This window comes from Convolutriloba macropyga, chromosome 12, assembly GCF_964194025.1.
Source record: "Convolutriloba macropyga chromosome 12, txConMacr16.3, whole genome shotgun sequence".
Lineage (NCBI taxonomy): Eukaryota > Metazoa > Xenacoelomorpha > Acoela > Convolutidae > Convolutriloba > Convolutriloba macropyga.
This window is the reverse complement of record NC_134479.1, coordinates 30,184,328-30,205,953: the sequence shown is the minus strand read 5'-3', so window position 1 is coordinate 30,205,953 and position 21,626 is coordinate 30,184,328. Positions and strand designations below refer to the sequence as shown.

The 21,626-nt window shown below is 33.7% G+C and overlaps 1 protein-coding gene across 1 annotated transcript in view; it reads right to left on the bottom strand.

Moving 5' to 3' along the window:
- The window catches only part of LOC142350586 (gamma-aminobutyric acid receptor subunit beta-1-like), a 37,711-nt gene extending 22,996 nt beyond the window's left edge, over nucleotides 1-14,715 (bottom strand). The window contains exons 1-4 of the mRNA XM_075402472.1: nucleotides 14,501-14,715; nucleotides 10,217-10,463; nucleotides 5,910-6,083; nucleotides 2,944-3,064 (exon numbers count right to left, since the gene is read on the bottom strand). Coding sequence (XP_075258587.1) covers nucleotides 2,944-3,064; nucleotides 5,910-6,083; nucleotides 10,217-10,463; nucleotides 14,501-14,631 — 673 coding nt within the window. The 5' untranslated portion in view covers nucleotides 14,632-14,715. The remainder of the gene's footprint in view (nucleotides 1-2,943; nucleotides 3,065-5,909; nucleotides 6,084-10,216; nucleotides 10,464-14,500) is intronic.
- Nucleotides 14,716-21,626: the final 6,911 nt, after the last annotated feature.

Genomic DNA, 21,626 nt, shown 5'->3' with positions numbered 1-21,626 from the left:
AAAACTAAAATATTAACTCTAAATGGATTTTTGAAAAATGCTATAGTCAAGTATTCCATCTAATGAAAAAATGCGGTAAAACGGAATCGATCATATTTATGGAGTGCCTGTTAATTATCAAAATGAACATTGTTTTTAAAATGTTTACAGAAAGCATCTCAAAAAACCTAAAAGGCTAAGAAATAATTATAAATGGCAGATGACACCCGTATTATTTGTCAACCCAAAATCTATTTGCAACTACTTTAAACAAAAAACATTTATTTTCAGAACAAAGATCTTTATTTGAAAGAAAAATAAGGATAAAGTTGAACAAAGCTAAGGCACAAGATGTTACCTGTTCACAAAATGAACAATCATACTTGGCGGGTTTTTTATGATGGTTTTCAGAAAAAAATCATTGAGGTTCTTAATTTTTTTGGCGGCTGCGGATTGAAAAAATATTGATGCAAAACTTAACAAACTGCTGGCAGGAAACGCAGCTGCATGTAGAGCAAATTATTTAATAGGGCAACTGATCACCTGATGCCACTCAAAGCAGCTTCTCGCTATTATTGTCACTTGTTTTGCCCTTTTTTCAGTGCAATGTTTATCTAATTAAGGCCAAATTCAACAGTTCAGAGAAGAATTAATAAATGTGCTGAGTTTTTGGTATTTATCAATTCGGTGATCTTCAATTAATATATAAGGTCTTGCCATCTGATCTCTTCTTTAAGATCAGTTCTCGTTGCATTTTTTGTTAACTTAGCAATATATCGAGAACGTTAAATATTTTACAATGCGTCTGTCAAACTCTTATTATTATTTCAAATATGAGTTGAGAGAAAAAATCAGGTTCATTTAAATGTTTGGTATTCTAACTGACAATTCATTTAGAGTGACCCGTCAGTTTTTAAAATTTTTAAGAAAAGTAAAACAAACTGCAAAGAAAGTTCCAGAGAGAAAAAACAACAAATCAGTTTTCAAAGATAATGACAAAAATGGTTAAATTACATGACTGCTTTCAAATAAGTTGAAAAGAACAATGTCTTCAAACTGTTTTTCAGAAGTAGTATGAAAATTTAACTACTGAAATGTACATTCGAATTTTGCCATTCTTTTTATCAAATTTGAATTTACAATTTTAGATTTAAGAATTGTTGAACAAATCAAAGAATATTTTGAAAACGAACAGTAAACTGTTTATACTATTAAAGTCTGTTTTTGGAATGGCGAGTACTGAGTCCCGAAAAAAGTATTGCTATGAGTTCTGAATCTTGTCCGTTCAATTTGAAATATTATTTGTTTTTGATCTGGAAGCATTAGTTTGTGATAGTGAGATCTATCATGTATCTGTAAATGAGTTTTTAACGTTTGCATCTGTTATTTCCTAGTTACTCATCTTTTTAATCCGAGAACCCCGTAGTTAAATTTAAATAAACAGCAGCAAGTAAGTATTATGTGTTCCATTTTAATCGAAGCCTTTGACTCCTTGAACCAAAGAATCGTTGCTATTGAGTTTATTATTTTATTTTTCATCATTGTAGTGCTGCGGGGGAGTAAGTGTCAGGATCAAGGTTGTTACCCGTATTATATTTGGTAAATCATGTAAAATATTCAAATGATCAGAACATTTATAAAATTCCCACTTAATTTTCCTTTAAGAGAAAAAAGTCAGTGTAATTTTTAAACTTCAGTTTGCCAGTTGTACACCTAAGCATTTGATTGAAAATTTTGATACATAACGGCGTCAATTGTAAATCTGAAGCCGTTTTCTTTTTACTGAGCCCATGACGCACAGCTTCGCGGACCCTAGTGTTATAGCCAGTAGTGAAACGATCTTGTCTGCAGATCAAGTCCAGGTCGCAATTCTAAAGATTGTCTAAATTTTTTTTAATTCGTTAATATTTTTCGAGTTCCACAGTCCTTGTTATGGTATAACTAACTTTTTAAGCAAATAGAGCCATTGTACTGAGTACTGATTAGTGAATGATTTATATAAAAAATAAATTGAACCAATTTTTAAATTGACTCTCTTTGGCATACTTGTACTGGTTTGATTGAACTTTAACTTTTCTGCATACTATTTTCAATTGTCAGACTTCGAATCTGCGTTACTTCTAATGGGAGAGCTCGACTTTTGTGGGAGAAGAATTTATCTAAGAAATAGCTCTGACCCCTTTTATACAATGCTTTCTGAAGTCAAGGAATAAGACTTTTTATTCCAAAGTTTTGAGTAACTGTGCAAATTTCCAACATCAATTTTTCTGTTAACTGTAACTATCAATTAATAAGGTTACCATTCAAAAGATAAGGAATAAAAAAAGTCCTTTAACACTCAAATGCTATGCGGACCTCCTATTGTTACTTATAGTCTGCTTTGCAGAACTGCAAAATTGCAAAAAGGTTAAAACCCCCTCAAATTTAATTAGAACAAAACAACGGCTCTAACAGCTCTCATAGATAATCTATGTGCTCGTGGAACAATTTCTAAAGTTTTATAATTTTCTAAATGCAAAAAGGGAAAATCATACCGGCCTTTATCAGACAAGTTTTGTTCAAATCAGGTGCAAAACGCTTTCTGGACCATGTCGCCTCTAGAAAAAATAGGTTGCTCGAGTTCATTTTCTCTTCAATCTATTTTCTAGAATTACCCGTCTTGTTATTTTCACTCCTTTCAGGGATATGTTCATCCCCCAACCTGCTTCCCCGAGTTTTTTTTCTCACGAATAACTAAAAATTACACGTTACACTGTTACTCAGTGTAAAAAATGCTCATACGCTTGTGGGCGAAAAAGTTTTATGCTTACCAAGCTTGTTATTATGAATTTGGAAGAGATCTATCCTATCATTATAAGCGCTGGTCTGTGTGCCTAGGCATTCACGTCACTTGATCAGCTTAAAATGACATACTTAGTAATTAAACAGAAAGTGAAGTTGACTAGAAAGTGAAATAATTTCAACCTGTATCGAATGGGTATCTGAATGGGTCGGGCACACAGGGTATCTTGAGCGATATCTTCTGATCAAACAGCATGTTTCCCTCTTTGATTGACAAATATTGCGTGTTCTCCACGAAGTTTACCTGTAACAATAACAGAAGAAGCTCTCAACATTCAACATAACTAAGACGAATTGAAGTTTAAAGTTAAACCAGCAAAGGCGTAGAGGTCAGCGACTTTTAAGTATATTTGTTGAGATAATTGTTACAATAGATTCGTGAAATGGGTCCTGTCTCATATCCTTATGAAAAAGATATGCCCCAAAGGGTTTGTCCCTACATCAGACTCAGGACCTTTTAATAATTATTTGTCTTCTGCATAAAGTTGAAATAGAAACCAACGTTTCACAAGCATCAGGCATGCAATTGCGCTTTAATGTTGTCTTTTGAATGTCAGTACGTCCTGCTTTCAACTCGCAATTCATGTTTTTTATCTACATTTGAAATTTCATTTTTGACCTGTGAACTTTTTTTGCAGCGATTTGAAACTTTTGCTTCTCTTAAATTCAAGGGACACGTTATAAATCAAAGAATGTTGTGAACTGGTTATGATGTTCCAGAGAAAACCATAAATTCCCGGGTCGAAGTATCACCGCCATTCAACGCAAAATCATGTAAGATCAGCGGTGAATGCGGAAAACTTTGTAAAATAACCGGTGAATGCGGAAAATTTTGTAAGATAGTCGGTGAATGCGGTGGAAATACAAAAATCAGGCGGAGAATGCGGTGAAAAAAATTTGTCGCTTGGTAGCGGTGAAATTACATAATTTCACCGCTGAATATAGTGGTGAAATTACATAAATTCACAGCTTGAAAAAAGTTTCCAATTTATGTAAGATAGGCGGTCAAGGCGATGAAATTACATAAATTCACCGCTTAGAATACGCTTCGAATTGTCTTGTGTTCAACGAAGTTGAGATACCTTTATTAAAAGATGCATGTAAAATTTACCTACGAATTATCATGCATTTTTTGAAAATTTTTCTGCTGTGAAATTATGTAATTTCACCACTAGAGTAAGTTGTGAACTTACAAAAATTGCCAAATTTCACCGCTAAAATTTGTAATTTCACCGCTATTCTGACAAAAGTTCAACGCATGTTTTACAAAAAGTAGAGTTAATTTGATTTAATTTCAAAACAAATATCCTACACTTTAGTGAGAAGTGGCGCAGTGGAAGAAGAAGTGGCTGACGTGCTGGAGGTGAGAGGTTTGAATCCGTGCAAGGACGGTAACTTGTAGTAAGCGGTGAAATGTGGTCAATTTCTGTAAGTTCACCGCATTCACTGCATTTCATCGCAAAAATGTCTACGAATTTTGCGGTGAAAAAACATTTTTTCACCGTTTTTCTTACCTGTTTTTCCAATTTTTTCTCAACCCGGGTTGTCCATTTTTTTTAAAAAAAAACGAAATTAACTAATTCAGTTGCCGCAAAAGCATTTAGTAAAAATTGAAACTTTAGCATTTATGAAAGACTCCCAGCCAATTAAGCCCCGTCCTTAGCATAGTAGAGTTAGAGCGTGCTGTAATTATACCATAACGGGATACCATATTATATTGGCCAAAAAAACGGAAACGATTTGAGTCGCGCAATATATTCTCTTATTCAAACTAATCTAAATTAGAAGTAGCTCATACCAAACACCAAATCAATGAAAAAAGGGAAATAGAAAAATCAAAATTTAGTTGCCTAAAACAACTATTAAATTAATTTTAAGAAATCTAGACGCAAAATATTAGTTTGTGGGATTGAATTACGTTTTCCACCTGAAGAATAATTGCATAATTACAAGCAAGGGAAGGGGAAGCCAAATTTTCTTTGCCAGACCTTCTCAATTTAAATAATACTGACCTTGTGTCCTCAATTGAACATAGACTAATGATGAAAATTGATTAGTGGGGTAAACTTTGTTCAAAGTGGGGTAAATCAAAATTAGTTATTTCTTTTTCTGAGCATTTGATATCCCGGGTCGAGAAAAAATCGGAAAAATATGTAAGATAAGCAGATAAGCGGTGAAAATGTGTTTTTTTTTCACCACAAAGTCTATACATAATTTTGAGGTGAAATACTGTGAATTTTTGTAAGTTCACCGCTAGAGTAAGTGGTGAACTTACAAAAATTCACCATATCTCACCTCTTACTACAGGTTTCTCTCCTTGCTCGGATTCGAACCTCTTACCTTCAGCATGGCAGCCGCTTCATCTTCCACTGCTCCACTACTAACTTATACCTTATTAAATTTTCCGTGTGTCTTTTAATAAGTGTATCTTAACTTCGTTGAACAAAAGACAATTCGATGCGTTTTCTAAGCGGGGAATTTATGTTATTTCATCGCATTCACTGCTGTTATCCACAATTTTAACCCTTTTTTCTAAGCGTTGAAATTATGTAAGTTCACTACTAAATTAAGCAGTAAATTTATGTAATTTCATCGCATTCGCCGCTTATCTTACATAATTTTACGTTGAATGGCGATGACACCTCGGCCCGGGATATTAAAAAACATACCTGAAAAGACTCGAAGAGTAGTGCAATATAGTTTTAAATTAACCTAGCTAAATTTCATGTATCAATGAAAAGAAGAGAAATAACAAAAACAAAAATTTGATTGCGTGTTAAAACTGTAGAAACTATTTTCAGAAAGCAGGCTAAACTTTCAAATGAGTTGTTTTTTGGTGTGAGATCGCTACGTGTGTCAGCGGCGAATTGGGGTACGTAGGCAGATCGCTCGGTGGACTGGGTTTGGGGGGAGGGGGTGGGTTGGTAGGTAGGATTCGTAAAAACCTGTGGAATACCAAATACTCATCTTCGAGACCTATCAACAACTAATTAATATGAAATTATATCATGTTGAGTGCTATCATGGTGAATAAACTATCGATACTTTAAAACTTTGATAAAGGTTTAACAACAAGTAATTTAACTTACAGATCTGGCTAACAGGAAGTAAATATCTGGCATCCATGAGAATTTATTGGTGTCTCGTCCGGACATGAATACAGTGAGGTTGCCTTCTCTGTGGTCATACCAAGTCAGTTCCAGGTAGAAGTCAAATGAGGCATCCACATCTATACTCTTGATGCTCTCAAGAACAAGTCGTACCTGTAAGAGTGTGCGAGAATTTCTGCTTACCCCCGGTTTATGCGTTGACTTATGAAAAGACACAAAAAGATTTTGTGAGGACGGCCTTTAATAAATAAAATTACAGTCAAGCTTCCTTATTAAGTTCGAGAAAAATATTTTCGTTGGTCGAGCAAAAACCTCTTCATAAGTCTGTTTTATTTGCATGTTCGGAAATACTTTTATTCTTCTCTCCTATACATAAAGAAGCAGCAACTGAGCGAGACAAAAAGCATTGCGCAAGCGCATAAACTTAAAAACCAAGTTGAAAATGAAGAAGCATACTTTCTGACTACCATATAAGCAATAGTGACCAATAAAATTGAACGTATATTTTTGAAGCAAAATTACTGACTCGTTTAAATGCAATCGCTCAACAGACGCATTGACAATAACTCGACAAAATCATATCATAGGCTATTTGGGATTGAATAGCGTCTCCTGGCTCCTCTTTTCAATCGTGTAATAAGTCTGACCTCAACATTGATATGATTTAATTATTGTTGAGGAGATAAGAAAAACTCACACGCAGACCATTAATTGACGACCTGTCCTCATTAATCAATCTATCATTGAAATATGTTCATTTAAAAAACTATTTTCGGTACAACCCGCTTGTTGAAGTTTGTGTGAAAGAAAAAGGTCTTTAAGAAATTTTAGGTTGAATAGCAATTTTACAAAAATTATAAGAGATTGTTTTTAAGTGGGCTATGAGAGTTATAGTAATTAACCAATATTCATACAGTCATAATCAAATGTTGCCCAATAGCAGCTTTAAGGTTTATGGGAGAATTTTTTGTTAGAAGAATTAAAAAAAGAATCAGGGTAGATCAATGAAAGAGAGTGGACACATGATCGTTATTCACAAAATAGTTATCTCTAAAATTATTCTGAAAAACTTTTAAGCTGATTCGCCTAAACTTTTGCACTTTTTAAATTAAATTAGATTCGAATTCAAACCTTATTTTTAAGTTTCGTGGATTTCAAAATCCGACACCAACTTTTTGGGCTCAGTCCACTCACCGTGTCGCTTACTTTTAGTTGTCGCGCTTTTTTTTCATTTTGACCGAATAGGTTCAATTTCACTTTCTGTTACACGGCCAATAATTAGTTCACCTTCAAATAGTTTTCTGGAAAACTCAAAACCACGTATTTTTTTACAAATTTGGTTCCTCCCTTAGGACTGAGGAAGACAATGATTTCATGTTACTGCAGATTAACCTGCCTAGTTGCTATAATTTTTGATGATAGAAGTTTTAAATTACTGTTGCTGCTCAAACCAAATACTGATACGTGGTAGTTTATAATTGGCTGGACAAAACTTCTGTATGTTTTTGGTAGCTGAGCAACAGTTAGTAAAACTTTGTGTCTATAAAACAGTCCGCAGAATTTTGATAGTATTTCGCATTTACATGAATATTAAGAAGTATTACAAATTTATTTTGTGTTATGGAATTGCCCTTAATTGATAATTTACTCTTCGAAATTTGTCTTTTAGCCTTCCATTTTCTGAATTGTGTTTTTTTCTGAATTGAGTGTCTGTCTATTGTCAACAAAGTTCTTTCCCATTGAGTCGAGGGAAGTAATCAAGTCATCGAAATTTTTACCTGCTTTCTTCCTTAGAACAGTGTGGTGGGCGTATAAAGTTGCCCTTGTGTGAACACGGGAGTCTGTAATATCGTTTAAATCAGTCAGAAACCAAATGGGATCAGAAATGACTCTGGTTAAACACGGTAACCAACATTTATGAGAGTGGATTGTAGTACGCCACAAATTACGCATTGGAGCATGTCAATCAAATAAGATTTTAAAGTTCTTGGATTTGACCGCATCCTTAAAAATTCCACCTAAAAAAATTCCCTTTCTTTTCTGAAAGCTAAATTGACTTTTATCAAGAATGACATATTTTAAAAGATGTCATGCGGCTATGGATAAACTGCTCTAGAATTTTAGCTATTGCTGGTAATAAAATAATAGGTCTGTAATTTTCAGCTTTATCAAAACTTCCATCCTTATGTATTGTCATGACAAAAGCTCTCTTTAACCAATTCGAGAAAATCTTTTCTTAAAAACATCTGTAAACGAGAATTGCGAAAATTGGAACTATTGCATATTTTAAATTCTTAAGTAGGAAACTATATTGTCAATCATAGTCAGTGCTGTACTGTTTTTGCAAAGTGTCAAATTTTTAGTGAAAATTTTTTTCGTTAATTGTCATGAAGAACCTGCTATTCAAATTCTGTTTCAATTTAAAATTTCCTTAACGCAGTTTAGTTAGTCGGCCACTGTTTTGCCATTAGTATTGAAAACACATTTAAAATTTCTGGCTCTTGGAAAGATAACTTTTTCCTTTTTGTTTCCACCTTTCAAATTTCTATCAGTGTTGAGGAAATCTTAAGGTTGTTTTTTGTTTTCAATGTTAAAGTGATAAAATGATTTGGTAGAACTGCCGTTTTTTTGCGCTATATTCCTGATTTTTTTATAACTGATTTTGTTCTCGATACTCTGTTGTTGTACATAATTTCATAAAACCTCTCTTTTTCGATGCTAAGTTTACCAAATTGTTGTCTATTCAGCATTTTAGGCGTTTTCTGTTCTTATTCTTTTTCAGCAGTAATGTTTTTTCTGTTTCTTCTGTTACAATTTCAATCATCTTTCAGAGGCCAATTTACAAACCTTCGAGTCTATCGGCGTGCTTAAAGATATCATATTTTTTTACAATTTAAAACAAAATTTTTCCAATACTACATTGTTTTGAAGTGCTGCTCATTTTCTGTAAAAACTTCCTATAAAGAATAAACATGTCTTAGATTGATTTGAACAGTGATTGACGCCTTAGATTGACGTTTTTTGCAGTTCTACATTTGAGGAACTATAAACAACCACTATCGTGGCTTTTAAATTACCTGTCTGCCTACTACAACCCCTCCATGGCATATCTGATACACATTGTTTTAACTAAAAATGTCTCTTGAGACCTGCATTTGTTGCTGATTCTGTTGTTGTCAATATTTAAGAATCCACAAAAAATATGCATAAATTGTGTTCAAATGGTAAGTTTTCCGGATAGATTTGGACTGCTGCAGAAAAATTGGCTGTAATTTTCTTTTGTTATAGGTAGACAACCATTGGAATCCAATTTTCAGAACTATTTTGCTGTTTTAAAAAGAATGCCAAATTTACATGTATTTTCGTATATTGATCCTAATGTTTTGCAGTAGAATTGTTTTTCCCATATTAGGATTTTGATCTTTTGTAACACTTTTACCCTACTTTTCATCATGCGTAGATTTTTTACATTATGAATTTGAATTCAAAGAGTTTTTCTCAGAATGTAACTTTTGACTGCTAGATCATTAACATAAGTATAATTTCTGCTCTGAGTTGTTTTGCAAGTTATTCTTTTATAAGGATTATTCTACTTCATTTTCTTTTGCATGAAGTAATAAAAAAGGAGAGTTGACAATTGAATGCGGAACCTTTAAGGACAATTAATTCATTTGTTTTGATGTTGCTTTTTTATCCAAACAAAAGTTAACAGATTTTTTGTTAAAAACCTGAAAACTATGTTGTCTTGTGTTATTAAATGCAGGATTTCTCTATGTGCAGTCAATTTTTAGTTAGTAAAACAAATTGTTTGGGTTTCTGATTGTCTCATTACATCTTTATTTATTTTTTGAACATTTATCAAGAATGAAAGTTTATTTCGAGCATCAATGTCGACAAATTTTGTCATCAATTCCCCTAAGTGGTGTTGCACTTTCTAAAAATGTTATCCTCTGTCTTCTGGACAAGTGCAAGATTGGAACTGACAAAAATCGGAACATGATGCGCGGCCGCACATTACTGAGCCTCCTTATTGTAGTATGTTTGTCCAGTTCAATGTTTGGGACTTTCCAAGTTAACTGCATAATATGAAAGATTCTCTGTTTATCAAATTTTAGCCAATGTAATGAATGGACTCCGTTAGTTTCTCTTACCTCCAGATACCGAAAAAAAAAATAAATGTCAGTTGAAAACAGTATTACCACTCTAGTAAATGAAATCAATTAAATCTTTCAGGGCAAAACAGAAAGGAGATACGACTAAGAATATCCCAATAACTTTTGACTCACCCCAATATCGATGGGCATCCTGGGGTTTACAGGAAGTGTATTTGAGCCTTTCAGTTTCAACTTTGTCTTCTCCTGAAGTGACATTGTCACAGGCCTTTGGGTGTCCTTAACTTTTTTCAACGCCTGATCTGTAGCTGATTTCAGAGTCGAGGATGGTTGCGTTGTGGTTACAAGACCTTCTGCTGGCGAGCTTAAGTTAGCAGCTGTTTTCATTGTGGTCGGGCTCATTTCTTCTGGTGACGAATTCCTGTTGAGTTCAAAACGAAATTAAAGTTTTTGCAGCTTGTTTATACAGATGAAAGTAGCTTGAATTATACTGTAATATGTACAAGAAGCGTCCATGTCCAGATTTTGGAGATTTTCTATCCATTTGATGAACACATACATGTCCCCGTCCCCCTAACCCCCCCCCCCCCCTCGCGTGCATTTTTTGTCCGGGAATACCGACTTTTGAAGGAAACATCAATCAGAGATACTGTAGGACACAGCAGTATTTAGAGGTCATTATATCAAGTATAATCATATAAGGAAAAGTCAAAGCGTTCAAAATGAAATCGGAAATGTAGAAGTCATGATTTTTATGTAACCATACGTTTTAGCTTCATAAGCTTTGTTGATTGTCTTTATTACAGTTGATTTCTCTATATGCTTCCATTACAGTAAAAAATATATACCTAATGTTTTAGAGGGAAAGGCGTAATTAGATAATAAGTTAGGATTCCCCAACTCCTACAATACGTTATAGGATCAAAAGTTAAAAAATTTTATAGTTAACAGATATGCTTATCATCTGTGTTATGAATAATGCTCAAGGGTAAAACAATGAGCAAAAAGAGAATGAAATCATTGCTATCGTATGCATGTTATCGTTGTATCTAATCATGTCTAGGCAAATGACGCTTAGACAATGCCAGTAGTGGTCTAGATAAAAAGTATGGTAACGGGGGAGGGGGGAGGGGGTCCCCATTGCAATATGGGGCGAATTGGATGCTTATTGGTTTTTAAACTTTTCAAGAGTTGAATCATGACGACTTAGTTTACCCGAAATATTTATTTTTGCATACGCATTTTGGCTACAGTGTGACCTTTAACGCCGAAATATAAAACATTAAGTCAACGTTGATATTGGCGAAGCAATTAACCATCCGTAGAGTCCAATTTACATAGGCTAAAGAAAAGTGATCTTTATTTTTCGTAACATATATGTTTTGGTGTTATTTAACTCAAGAGAACTTTGATATCACTGCGAACTCCGAGCTTAGGATGGACTTTCTATTTATTATGAGCCAGCACGACTTACAATTGAAGAGAACCGTTTGGCCCATACTCCAACTCTTTAATTGCTCAAAACGTACGTTCATCTATTGAAAATGGGCCGCATAGTGTAGAATATGCCAACTATATTAAGATTTGCTGTTCAACCAACCTTTTGTCGCCCAATTCCGCAAGATGGCTAAAAAACCGTTGTTGAATCAGGCGGCACTTTACTTTATCAATCAGATTCAGATTCCACAGAGTACCATCATACAATTCCCCATTTGAGGGCCCAAACCTTAGTTTTCTTGCAATCCAAAATTAATTAGACGAGCCCTCATTCCATGACTATTTGTTTGAACATATAGAGCTTCATTTTGATTAGGGTCCGCATCTAATCTGACTTCAAAGATTCCTTTTAGACGTGAATTTCTGGCACTCGATATTCAATAAAGGTCCATTAATTAATCCTAATAGTTCGATATATTACAATTGCGGGCTTTTCCTAATAACAATTTCAGAATAAAAATTATGAAGCGAAGGTTAAAAGGAACCATTAGTTGACAATTAACTACAAAGGGCTTGTAATAAGGTTAATTTCTGCGAATGGCAGAACAAAAAATGAAGGTTCACGAAACATTATTAACAGCGTTGACTCATAGTATTTTCAGCATAATATAACATAAAATCTTCGGGTTATCAAATTACGACCCTAAGGCTTTATCGGTTGAATAATGAATCAATTTTTTATGACTGAACTGAAGATGGAGAACTCAGATAGACAATTTTGCGTTTTCTAAATGGCAAAACTGCAAATTTATTAAAAACAAGAGTGATAAGTGATTTACAGAGCACTCCTTCAGAATACCACTAAAACTTTGAACAAACACTTCCTAACTGACTTTTTAAAAAATACTGGTTTTGTCAAATTCTCGAAAATCTATTTCCACCATCAATAAAAAAATTGGAGCAAACAATCAGCAGATCCAAACCTAAAAGAATTTTTCTAGCAGCCTAAAAAACAAAGCAGATAATGTTTTTCTATGTACAGGAAAATAAGCGCAAGCGCTGGGTTTCATTCATGAATTTTTTCAAACTAACTATTGTTTTAGTTTTGACATTTTCATTTTTTAGCCAGAACAACATCAAATTTGATGTTTTCTTCTTAGGACCTAAAAATCCAAACACAATTTTCACCATGTCTTCTCCAAATAATTAAGAAAACAACTTATTAATCTTAGTTTTTCGGATCGACAACCAGGCACGTTAATAGTGAGAATACAAGATCAATTGTGATTGTTATGTGAAGAAAGTTTATTGCATCTAAACCTACAACCAATTAGAATTCTTGCACGGAGAAAAATGCATAATTTTTAAATAAAAAACTGGAATTTGATTAATTTTACGAAAATAAGGTTAAGTCTCCATTTAAAGAACTGTAGCTAGTGTTTAATTAAGATTTATTGGGAAACAGAAATTCTCACAAAAAAAAACTCACTGGCTTTTGTTCAACCCTCATAGGTTCAACCCTTTTGTTATTTTTTATCAGTACACCTTTCAACAAGATCAACTCGCCTGTCCATTTGAATTGTTATCATGAAAGTTTATGCGACATTTTCTGCCAGAATTACTTTGCAATACAGTCGAAGATAATCATTGATCTCGAAAATCTGCTAGTTTTTTGAGCAAGTTTTAGGATGATCACGGTAAAAAAAAACAATAGATTTTCCGTTACGTTTTAGTACTACACGTGTTTGAAACCAAAACTGACGCAACTTCGTGCTTCCTGCGCAAACTAAACAAAGATATAAATCAGTAATATGTAATGATTCTTTCCTATATGATAAAACACTTAGGTTTAAAAGAATATAATGAATTCTCTAATTCACTTCAGCGCTACATAAAAACTTCGAACAAAAACAATAGACAAAATTGTTTAGAAAAGTAATCTTTGCTTTTCGTTGATCAATTTTTTGCGTTTTAATATCTTTTGTAAAGGTCACAAAAAGCTGAAACACGGCGCTCTTTGAAGCCGAATATCATAAGAAACAGATTCGAGCTTACTTTAAATTTTTTGGCCTCTAAAATTTGTGCAATTCTCAAAAGTAAAATTGACGACATAATTTTGCAACATCAAGTTCCAACTTGCGAACTGGGGCTTAAGGTTAATTTAAATTTCGTGGACATAGTTTGCGAGAATATATTTGCTAACAACTGAAATATGCAAAACGATGCGACAAATTCATCTGACGAGTGCAAAGCTCGACCAAAACGAAATTCCACGATTCAGCCATCTTTGAAGGATTCTACCAAAAATATCATCAATCTGGTTTCTACAAAAATCAAGTCAATGAGATAATTTTGTGATTTGAGATTTGTTATCTGCCAAGATTGTGCACCATTGTCTGCAAAAATCTTTTTAAAACATATCAAGATCATTGCTTTCACAATTATCCACTTCTGTTACATGTCTGTAGCTTTAACTTTCCTGAGGAAATTTACGTATTAAGTAATATTCTCTTCTCAAATGAGAAAAGAAGGAAATCACATGATGAAAAAAAAAATTGTGAAAACTATTAATTATAATTCAATTTGTAACCTAGTTTTGTTAAGAAGAACAATTGAAACGTGTAATTACGTAAGTTCCACAAAAATTCTTCATTTTTGTTAGTATTGCTACATGATATAGTGGTAAGGTAACAAAATATTTTTTAGAAAACTGAACATCAGTTATTTTCGTAATAAAATTCAAATATGCAAAAAAAAATGTTTCTTTTTGTCTCTCAAGACACGCACTAAAATATCTATGGGAATTTTCTGCCCAAATGATATCTATTTTGTTAAATACAAGCAAAGAGGGTAAAACTTGAACCAAACAAACTTGCAAGATTGTTAAAACTTTGCCATTCGTACTCTTAGATCTTCCAAAATAACCATCATCTTGCAAGATAATGAAATATAGGCATAACAAGATCTTGAACCATAACCAGTTTTTCAAAAGAATCCTGCAAAATTTAAAAGTTGACTGACTCTGTTTCTTCCATACGTTCCTCGGGAAGTTTCTGTAGCTCGTAAAGCGTAGCAATCATATCAGTTCCCGAACAAGCTGTGAACAAATAATAGAAAGTCACAAATATGATACATAACATTTTAAACTTCATATTGCAAAGTCAAATCATGAAAGTTACTGATTGAAGTTCGATTTTCAATTAAGACAGCGAGACTTGAAGTTTATGTAATGACAATTCAACTTATCGAGAGGATTACAATTTCTGATACGAAAATCAAACAAGATTAATCTGAAAAACGACTACTGTTTGCAAACGTTCTGAGAGACATTAAGTTTCTTCTTCTGTTTGCCAATCTGTTCATTTCAATTTGACGTTTTGTACGATCGGAAATTGACAGAATAGAGAAAAGTCGGTTTCTGGAACCGACGTTGTGTGCTCTTCGACTTCTAATTGACATTTCACAGACCAAAGCGGAACAGTATATAGAAAACCAGTCTGGAAACAAGATTATTGGCTCGGGTTACTTTTAGTTTTGCATGATTTTTTGCAAAAGTTTTGTGAACAGACGAGGTCATTCAATTTCAGTCATTTGAGCTGAGGGGTCGACAAAAACCCTGTAAACATTATCCAGGCTGAGGTTCCAGGCGAAAATCTACAAGGGCACATGGGGGCTTTCTCTGTTCGCATTACAGTGTGTGACATAAAACAATTGTCTGGACAAAGGTCTGGTCATGATCTAATCAGAGGTCATTTTGGTTTTTGACTCATGTAAAAGCCAATGAAGAGTGTCATGGTGTTGACTTCGACGTAGGGCTGCCGAGAGTAGGCTGGCTGTTTAATGTAGGTGTTTAGGAAATAATACCCCTCAGAGAGAGCCTTCATATTCTAATAGTAAACCCCAACGAAAAAAAAACGTCTAATCCTAATAGGAATTGAAACCTCAACCCCCAAAGAAAAAACAAATTAACCTTAAATTAAGAAGCATGAAAATTAAATGAACGCATTTACTTAAAACATTAAAAATCATAACCAAAAAATTACATTTTTTAACCTCAGTTTTTTAAGTTCACCGTTAGATATATTCATGATTTTGTATTTTAAATATTGATATTGAGTAGCTTGATTGTGAATTCATTTCGTCATTTGTTGACGGCTTCCAATCCGACACTGTTGAAAATGTAAATGGGCATACTGGAAAAAAAAGGTTAGGGTACCCCAGGTGACCGATAATTCAGGTCGCACGATGACCCCTGTGTGCGACCCAAGTCGATCCGGGACCTCAACCTGGATTTTTTGGTTTATTTCTTCAGTATTTTTCCCTTATCTAAAATGATCTGCTTTACTTTGCTTTCTTCCTGTACCGGTAATTAAGGGTTTGAAAAAACAGGAAGCCATAATGCAAAAAGTTGAGGCAAAAAACTCTTCTTTTTTATATCTCTTTTCTCGAAGGGTAAATAATCAATGATGTCTGTCCTCAGCTCACTAAAATCTACACAGCCAACTAATAGACTGTTTTTGAACGTTTAGCGTATCTTCTCTTGTGTCTTTAAAAGAACCTGAACATGAGCAAAGTTGTTGAAGGCATTAGCGTTATTTCAACTCTTCACTGCCTATCTAGCCTTCGAACAAAACAAAGTCACAAATTTTTACTGTTAACGAATTATAGAATGAAACAATTTTTATAATTACCTCTCAGTCATTTAACACCACAGCCCACTCATCCCGAAATCAGTTTAACACCAAATTGTATTCTCTATTTAGGTGACCAAATGATAAATGAGCTAAAAAACGAAATAACTTAAATAACACAAAACTTCTGAACTTTAGGAGCCCCTTTTTAATCAGCTTGCAATGATTCGCAGTCATGGAATAATAACACTTTTTTTAAAAAAAAATTCTACTTTGATCGATAAAAAACAATTGAAAAGTCTGCCCACTGTGATTTGCAGTCTAATCTAATTCGGAAAAAGTTGAAAAAAATTTGTCTCTGTTGAGGAGACGGACAAACTGGTACTTTTCAAAATGAAATGGTCAAACCTAAACTTAAAACCTTCAACCATATGAATACAAAATTTAACCTTGCATTTAACAGAATAACCAAATACAATCAGATTGATTTCTTTCCCAACAGTTAGGCTGTGCAAGTTTTGTGTCTATATTTTCCAAAACATTCACTCCTATTAAAGATCCCTTCATAAGTTTTAAGCATAGTATCCAAATTCCTACCGAAGCACGATTTGATCGTTTGGCAAAAAGTATAGAGGAAACAAAGAAGGCGTCAACTCAGAAACATTTAAACGGATTTTTAGTTCAAAATTTTTCAAAACAAAAATACGAACAAAAATCATTTCAAATACACAACAAATACAAAGTGGCAATAGCCCAAAAATGTCAGCTTTGTCATCCTAAACATCCGCCAATTTCAAAAACCCCGCTGTCAACTTCTCATACCTTACCCGTCGGATTTTTTTTTGAGGCCGAGGCGATTAAAAAAACCGATATTTTTGGCAGCCCTTCCACTGAAGCAATTACTGAAAAGAGTCAAAGAGTTTCTTCACCAACAATTCCAAAATGACTTTAAGGTTTTTGGTTTTCAAAAAAGGCAGCAGCGATTATTTGGGACGCAATTCACGTCGTGGTTTATCTGATGTCAGCATTTCTAATCCAACTTCTTCAATTTTCAGTAAACAAAAATCGGGGTAGTATGAAATTAGCAGCTAGGTAATATTTTGCCAATGAAAGATATTGATAAAAACTGGTACAAAATCCGGCAAAAACTTATTGGAATTGGCAGGAATGGGAGCGATACACTGAATATGACGCATTTAATTTAGGCCGCAATATTTCAGCGACAGTTTTGAAGTTCAAACCGGAAGCCAAAACTTGGAAGCTTTGAGAGCCGAAATCAGTTGAAATGAATCATCAGAATTTATGATAAGCTACTTGTCATTGGTTCTAAATCTGAAGGTTAGAAGAACCCGTTTCGACAGGTTTTATTCCAGCTTTTTAAAATTTTTGATAGTTTTCCGAATTTTTTGATAAAAATTAGCTTCAAATAGGCTTTTTATCCCACTTTGTTCGAATATGCCTGAAGTAGAGACCCAAGAATTTTCTGTCACAATTTTTGAAAACCCCCGAATAGGGTTACTTGTACTTTCAATTTCCTTAGGAGTCTTCAAAAAAAGTTTTCGAACAAAAAAACATTAGTTATACAAAACGCATCAACTGGTTTATTTTGTAATAGTTCGTTTGCTAATTGATCTATTCCGCAAACATATGGAACAATTAATTGTTTATGCTAGATCAGCAGCAAAAACGGTGCTAAAATGCGACTCATCTCGGATTCTTTCAATTAGAAATTATTCGGAATACATTGGATTGTGGTCTTTATTGAAACGCAATTCTGTTTCTTATGTTGATTACCGAGGAGAATAAATAAAAATTAATTCTCAAACCATAACGGACACTAATTTCAACAAAAAAGAAGCGAAATGAAGATATAGAATATCTGCAGGTAAAAGCCCATTTTTTTGCATGACTTTCACCTTGTGTTTTCGTAAACTTTAATTGATTTCTTTTGTTTGGCCTTCATATGCTATTTTTTCATCTTTGTGATTTTCCCTATTAAACAATGATTCAACTGGATTGTTTAGGAGCTATAGGTAAGCCTTTAGTTTGCTTTCAGTTGTTATCTAATGTCTGTGTCTCAAATGACTCTAAAAAATTTATTTTAAGATAAAAAATATTTTCAGAACTTATTACAAATGAGCTAAAAAAAACTCCATAAAGGGTTTTTCTTTTCCAAAATAAATTGTTTCGGCACATTTGTTTTAAAAACAGCTAATTTTTCATATTTTTGTTCCTTTGTTTTTGTTTTCTGTGATGCGTTCTGCAACAAATCTTTTGTTTTCTGGGCCGAGTTCATAGGCTTTGGCTGTAAGTAATTTGGAATTAGTTTTGTTCACAGAAGAAACGTATTTTTGAATTTCACCCTTGTTTCTCTTCTTTATCGACCCGTTACCGATCCTCATTATTGACAGGTATTGTATATTATCAAATGAGTTAGAGCTGAGTTTGTTTAGTACAGTTTTCATCTGAATCCGTGTTTTTGTTGTAAGTTGTTTTCTAAATACAGAAAAATTGTTATGGCAATATCAATATTATCAAAATTTCAAAATTTCCTATTATTTGATTTTTTGTGTTGAACTAATCCAGTACTCTCATGAATGGCCTTATCATCCAGCTTTACTCTTACTCATTTGATATACAATATTATGTGCGAACGCGCACTACCGACCCTCATTGTCTCAAATATGGCTAGAAATAATTGTCTCGTCTGTTGCTGTTAGGAAATCAAGAAAAGTTTAGTTTCCATCATTACGCTTTTTCATTACGCTTTGTTCATAAAGACAGGTGAGCATCTAATTGAAATTTTTTCAAATTTCAACGCGTGTCGTTCCTCTTTTAAAAAATCTAATTCTGATACTTTTCCATATCGAGTTTTTTGGTTTTTTATGTATTCTGGACTTTTATTAATCAGTTACTTGAATTTTTGTATTCTTTTATCATCTTGGTTTTCAAACCAGGGCTTGATGATTTTTGTTTTGTTATGTAAATTGCAAGTCTACTGAAGTGTGCTACACTCAGTAACACTGTTTGATAATATTAGTGCTATTTGAGAATTTACGTTATAGTGGGTGAAGCACAAACTTTAATTGGACAAAGTCCATTTTAATACGTGAACAAATTACTAAGTATTTTTGAAGAAACTACTTTTTTAAGATCACTAACTCAAAACTGAGAATGCCATGACGTGATATTGTCACGCCACTTTGAGAAAACCAACTTAAACTTGAGAACTCTGTCGACAACGTTATCTCTATCCAATAGGATACTATATAGCCACGGGTCCACAAGTATAAAAGGAGCTTGCACGCTCAACCAGCAGCACTTTGGTCCCCGATAATTTCTGATTTAAATCATACTCCCGTATTGCTCCCTCGTTCAAATTAGTTTTTAACTTAGGATATATTGTGACAAGTTCTTAACTAAGAACTCTATAAGTCAGAAATTATTAATTTAGCACATTTTTGGAAATCAGGTAAGTTGAACTTAACTTCTCTATGTTATAAGTTAACATCTTTTAAATTCTATCTATGTTTGAAATTGATGCTGCTTAACATAACTTATTAATTAATATTTGCCTTTAACTTTCTTTAATACTTAGCTATATACCAAGAGTAGAACTAGGGTTTGAACTCTCAAGTTATAGATGTGGTCCCGCGATTAACCCCTTCGTATGAGTATCTAATGTACGGACCAGCAGTAAAAATGGTGGTCCCAGAGAGGCTCACTTCAATTTATCTTGTTCATTTAGCGTATCAGAGAGGCTTTAGTACTAATTCGTTCTGTCTAAAAGTTTTTCAAATAACTTGTTCTTTTATACTATTAGAGAGGCCCTAAAAATTAACTTACCTAATTTAAATATTCAAGAGGCTTCTAACTTAAATTCTCATTTGAATTTGATTTAACCTGTTCTTCTGTCCCTAACCATCTTTAAATTAAATGTTTCAGTCCTTTAAGCAATGACCAGTACTGGTAGTAGTGGTCCCCCACCAGCCGCTATTCCTCCAGCAGAAACCCCCATAACAAATCCAAACCTTTCACTGATTTTGTTCTCAGGCAGTGATCCTAATCAGGTTGCCACTACTTTTTGGAAATCTGTAGAAAATAAAATACTGTTTTCATTAGGAGCTAGACCTACATCACCCGCTGCACAAACAAGCTACGAAAAACAGGCAAGAATCCTTATTAGTCTCACTTTTGAGGTTGAGAACACATTCAGGCAGGAAGGAGAATTAATAAAGAACTATCTACATAGAATGAAGTGGAGTTGATAAAGGTTGGCCAGAAAAGACAACGGCAGTTGTTGAACGTGATGATAATATAAGGAAGGAGATGGAAATTCAACGAAGACAACCATGTCAGAAATACATAGATTTTTCTATAAGAAGACTAAGACCACAAAGCTTAAAACGCAAAGAACACGGAAAAACCTATTGGGAGTCCTTCAATAACTTGGACACAATTTGTTGATCACTTGGTCGCAAAAGTCTTGACATTTTCAGTAACAACAGAATCTAATGGAGCTACAGCACTAGATAAAATTAAAACACTAGAGAGCAAATATAAAGATTTAACAAATCTTTTCAAAAGCAACGAAGTAAATGCTATAGATACTTCTAAGCTTAGAGAGCCAAACATAAAAAGCAGACCCAACGGTACTAGATTTTGTGATTACTGCATAAATAATGGTCATTCCATCTCTACATGCACCCAGAACACAGAAACAGATAGATGTTAGTGTTAACAAACTGAGAAAAGAACTAGACGAACCAAGAAGGCAAAAAATAACATTCTCTAATGATTATTGAAAGATTAACAGAGGCAACCCAAGATTCAATGGTCCTAGAAAGCAAGGCTATCAACCAAGAGAGGGTTACTCAAACTATAACCCTAGGTTCAACAAGCCTAACAATCCACAACAAAATAAATCTTTCAATAATTATGGTAATATATTCACTCAACTCTACGAACAAATCTTCCCTCAGCAAAAAACATATAGAAATAATTAAACAAATCTTGAACAACAATCACCTCAACAAAAGCAGCAACATTGACAACAAAGCGCTAGGTTTTATGCACCATCCAGAAACAACTCTCTTAAACCGAGACAACCAAAACCTAACAATATTCAGCAACAACCAAAGCGAATAAACTTTGTTGAAGGTGACAATGAATACGTAAATGCTATAACAGACTTCTTCCCTTTACTATATTAAAGTCTCTGAACGCTACTAAAGAAATTAGTACCAAGTCAAAAATATACCTCAACTTATATCACTTTGCCACCGGAGACAATAAAAATATTATTGATTTAGAAGTAGAATTTATGATTGACCCAGGATCAACTTGCACTATTATCAATACTCCTGCATACCTTGCTTTAGTAAACTTTGGACAAAATTGTGTCTACAAAATACAAACTGTGATTCGAAAACATATACTGGCTCATCAATCAGAATGCTTGGTTACAGAACTATCCAATCTAGTTTTAAAGTTGACGATAAATACACAGTCCCTTA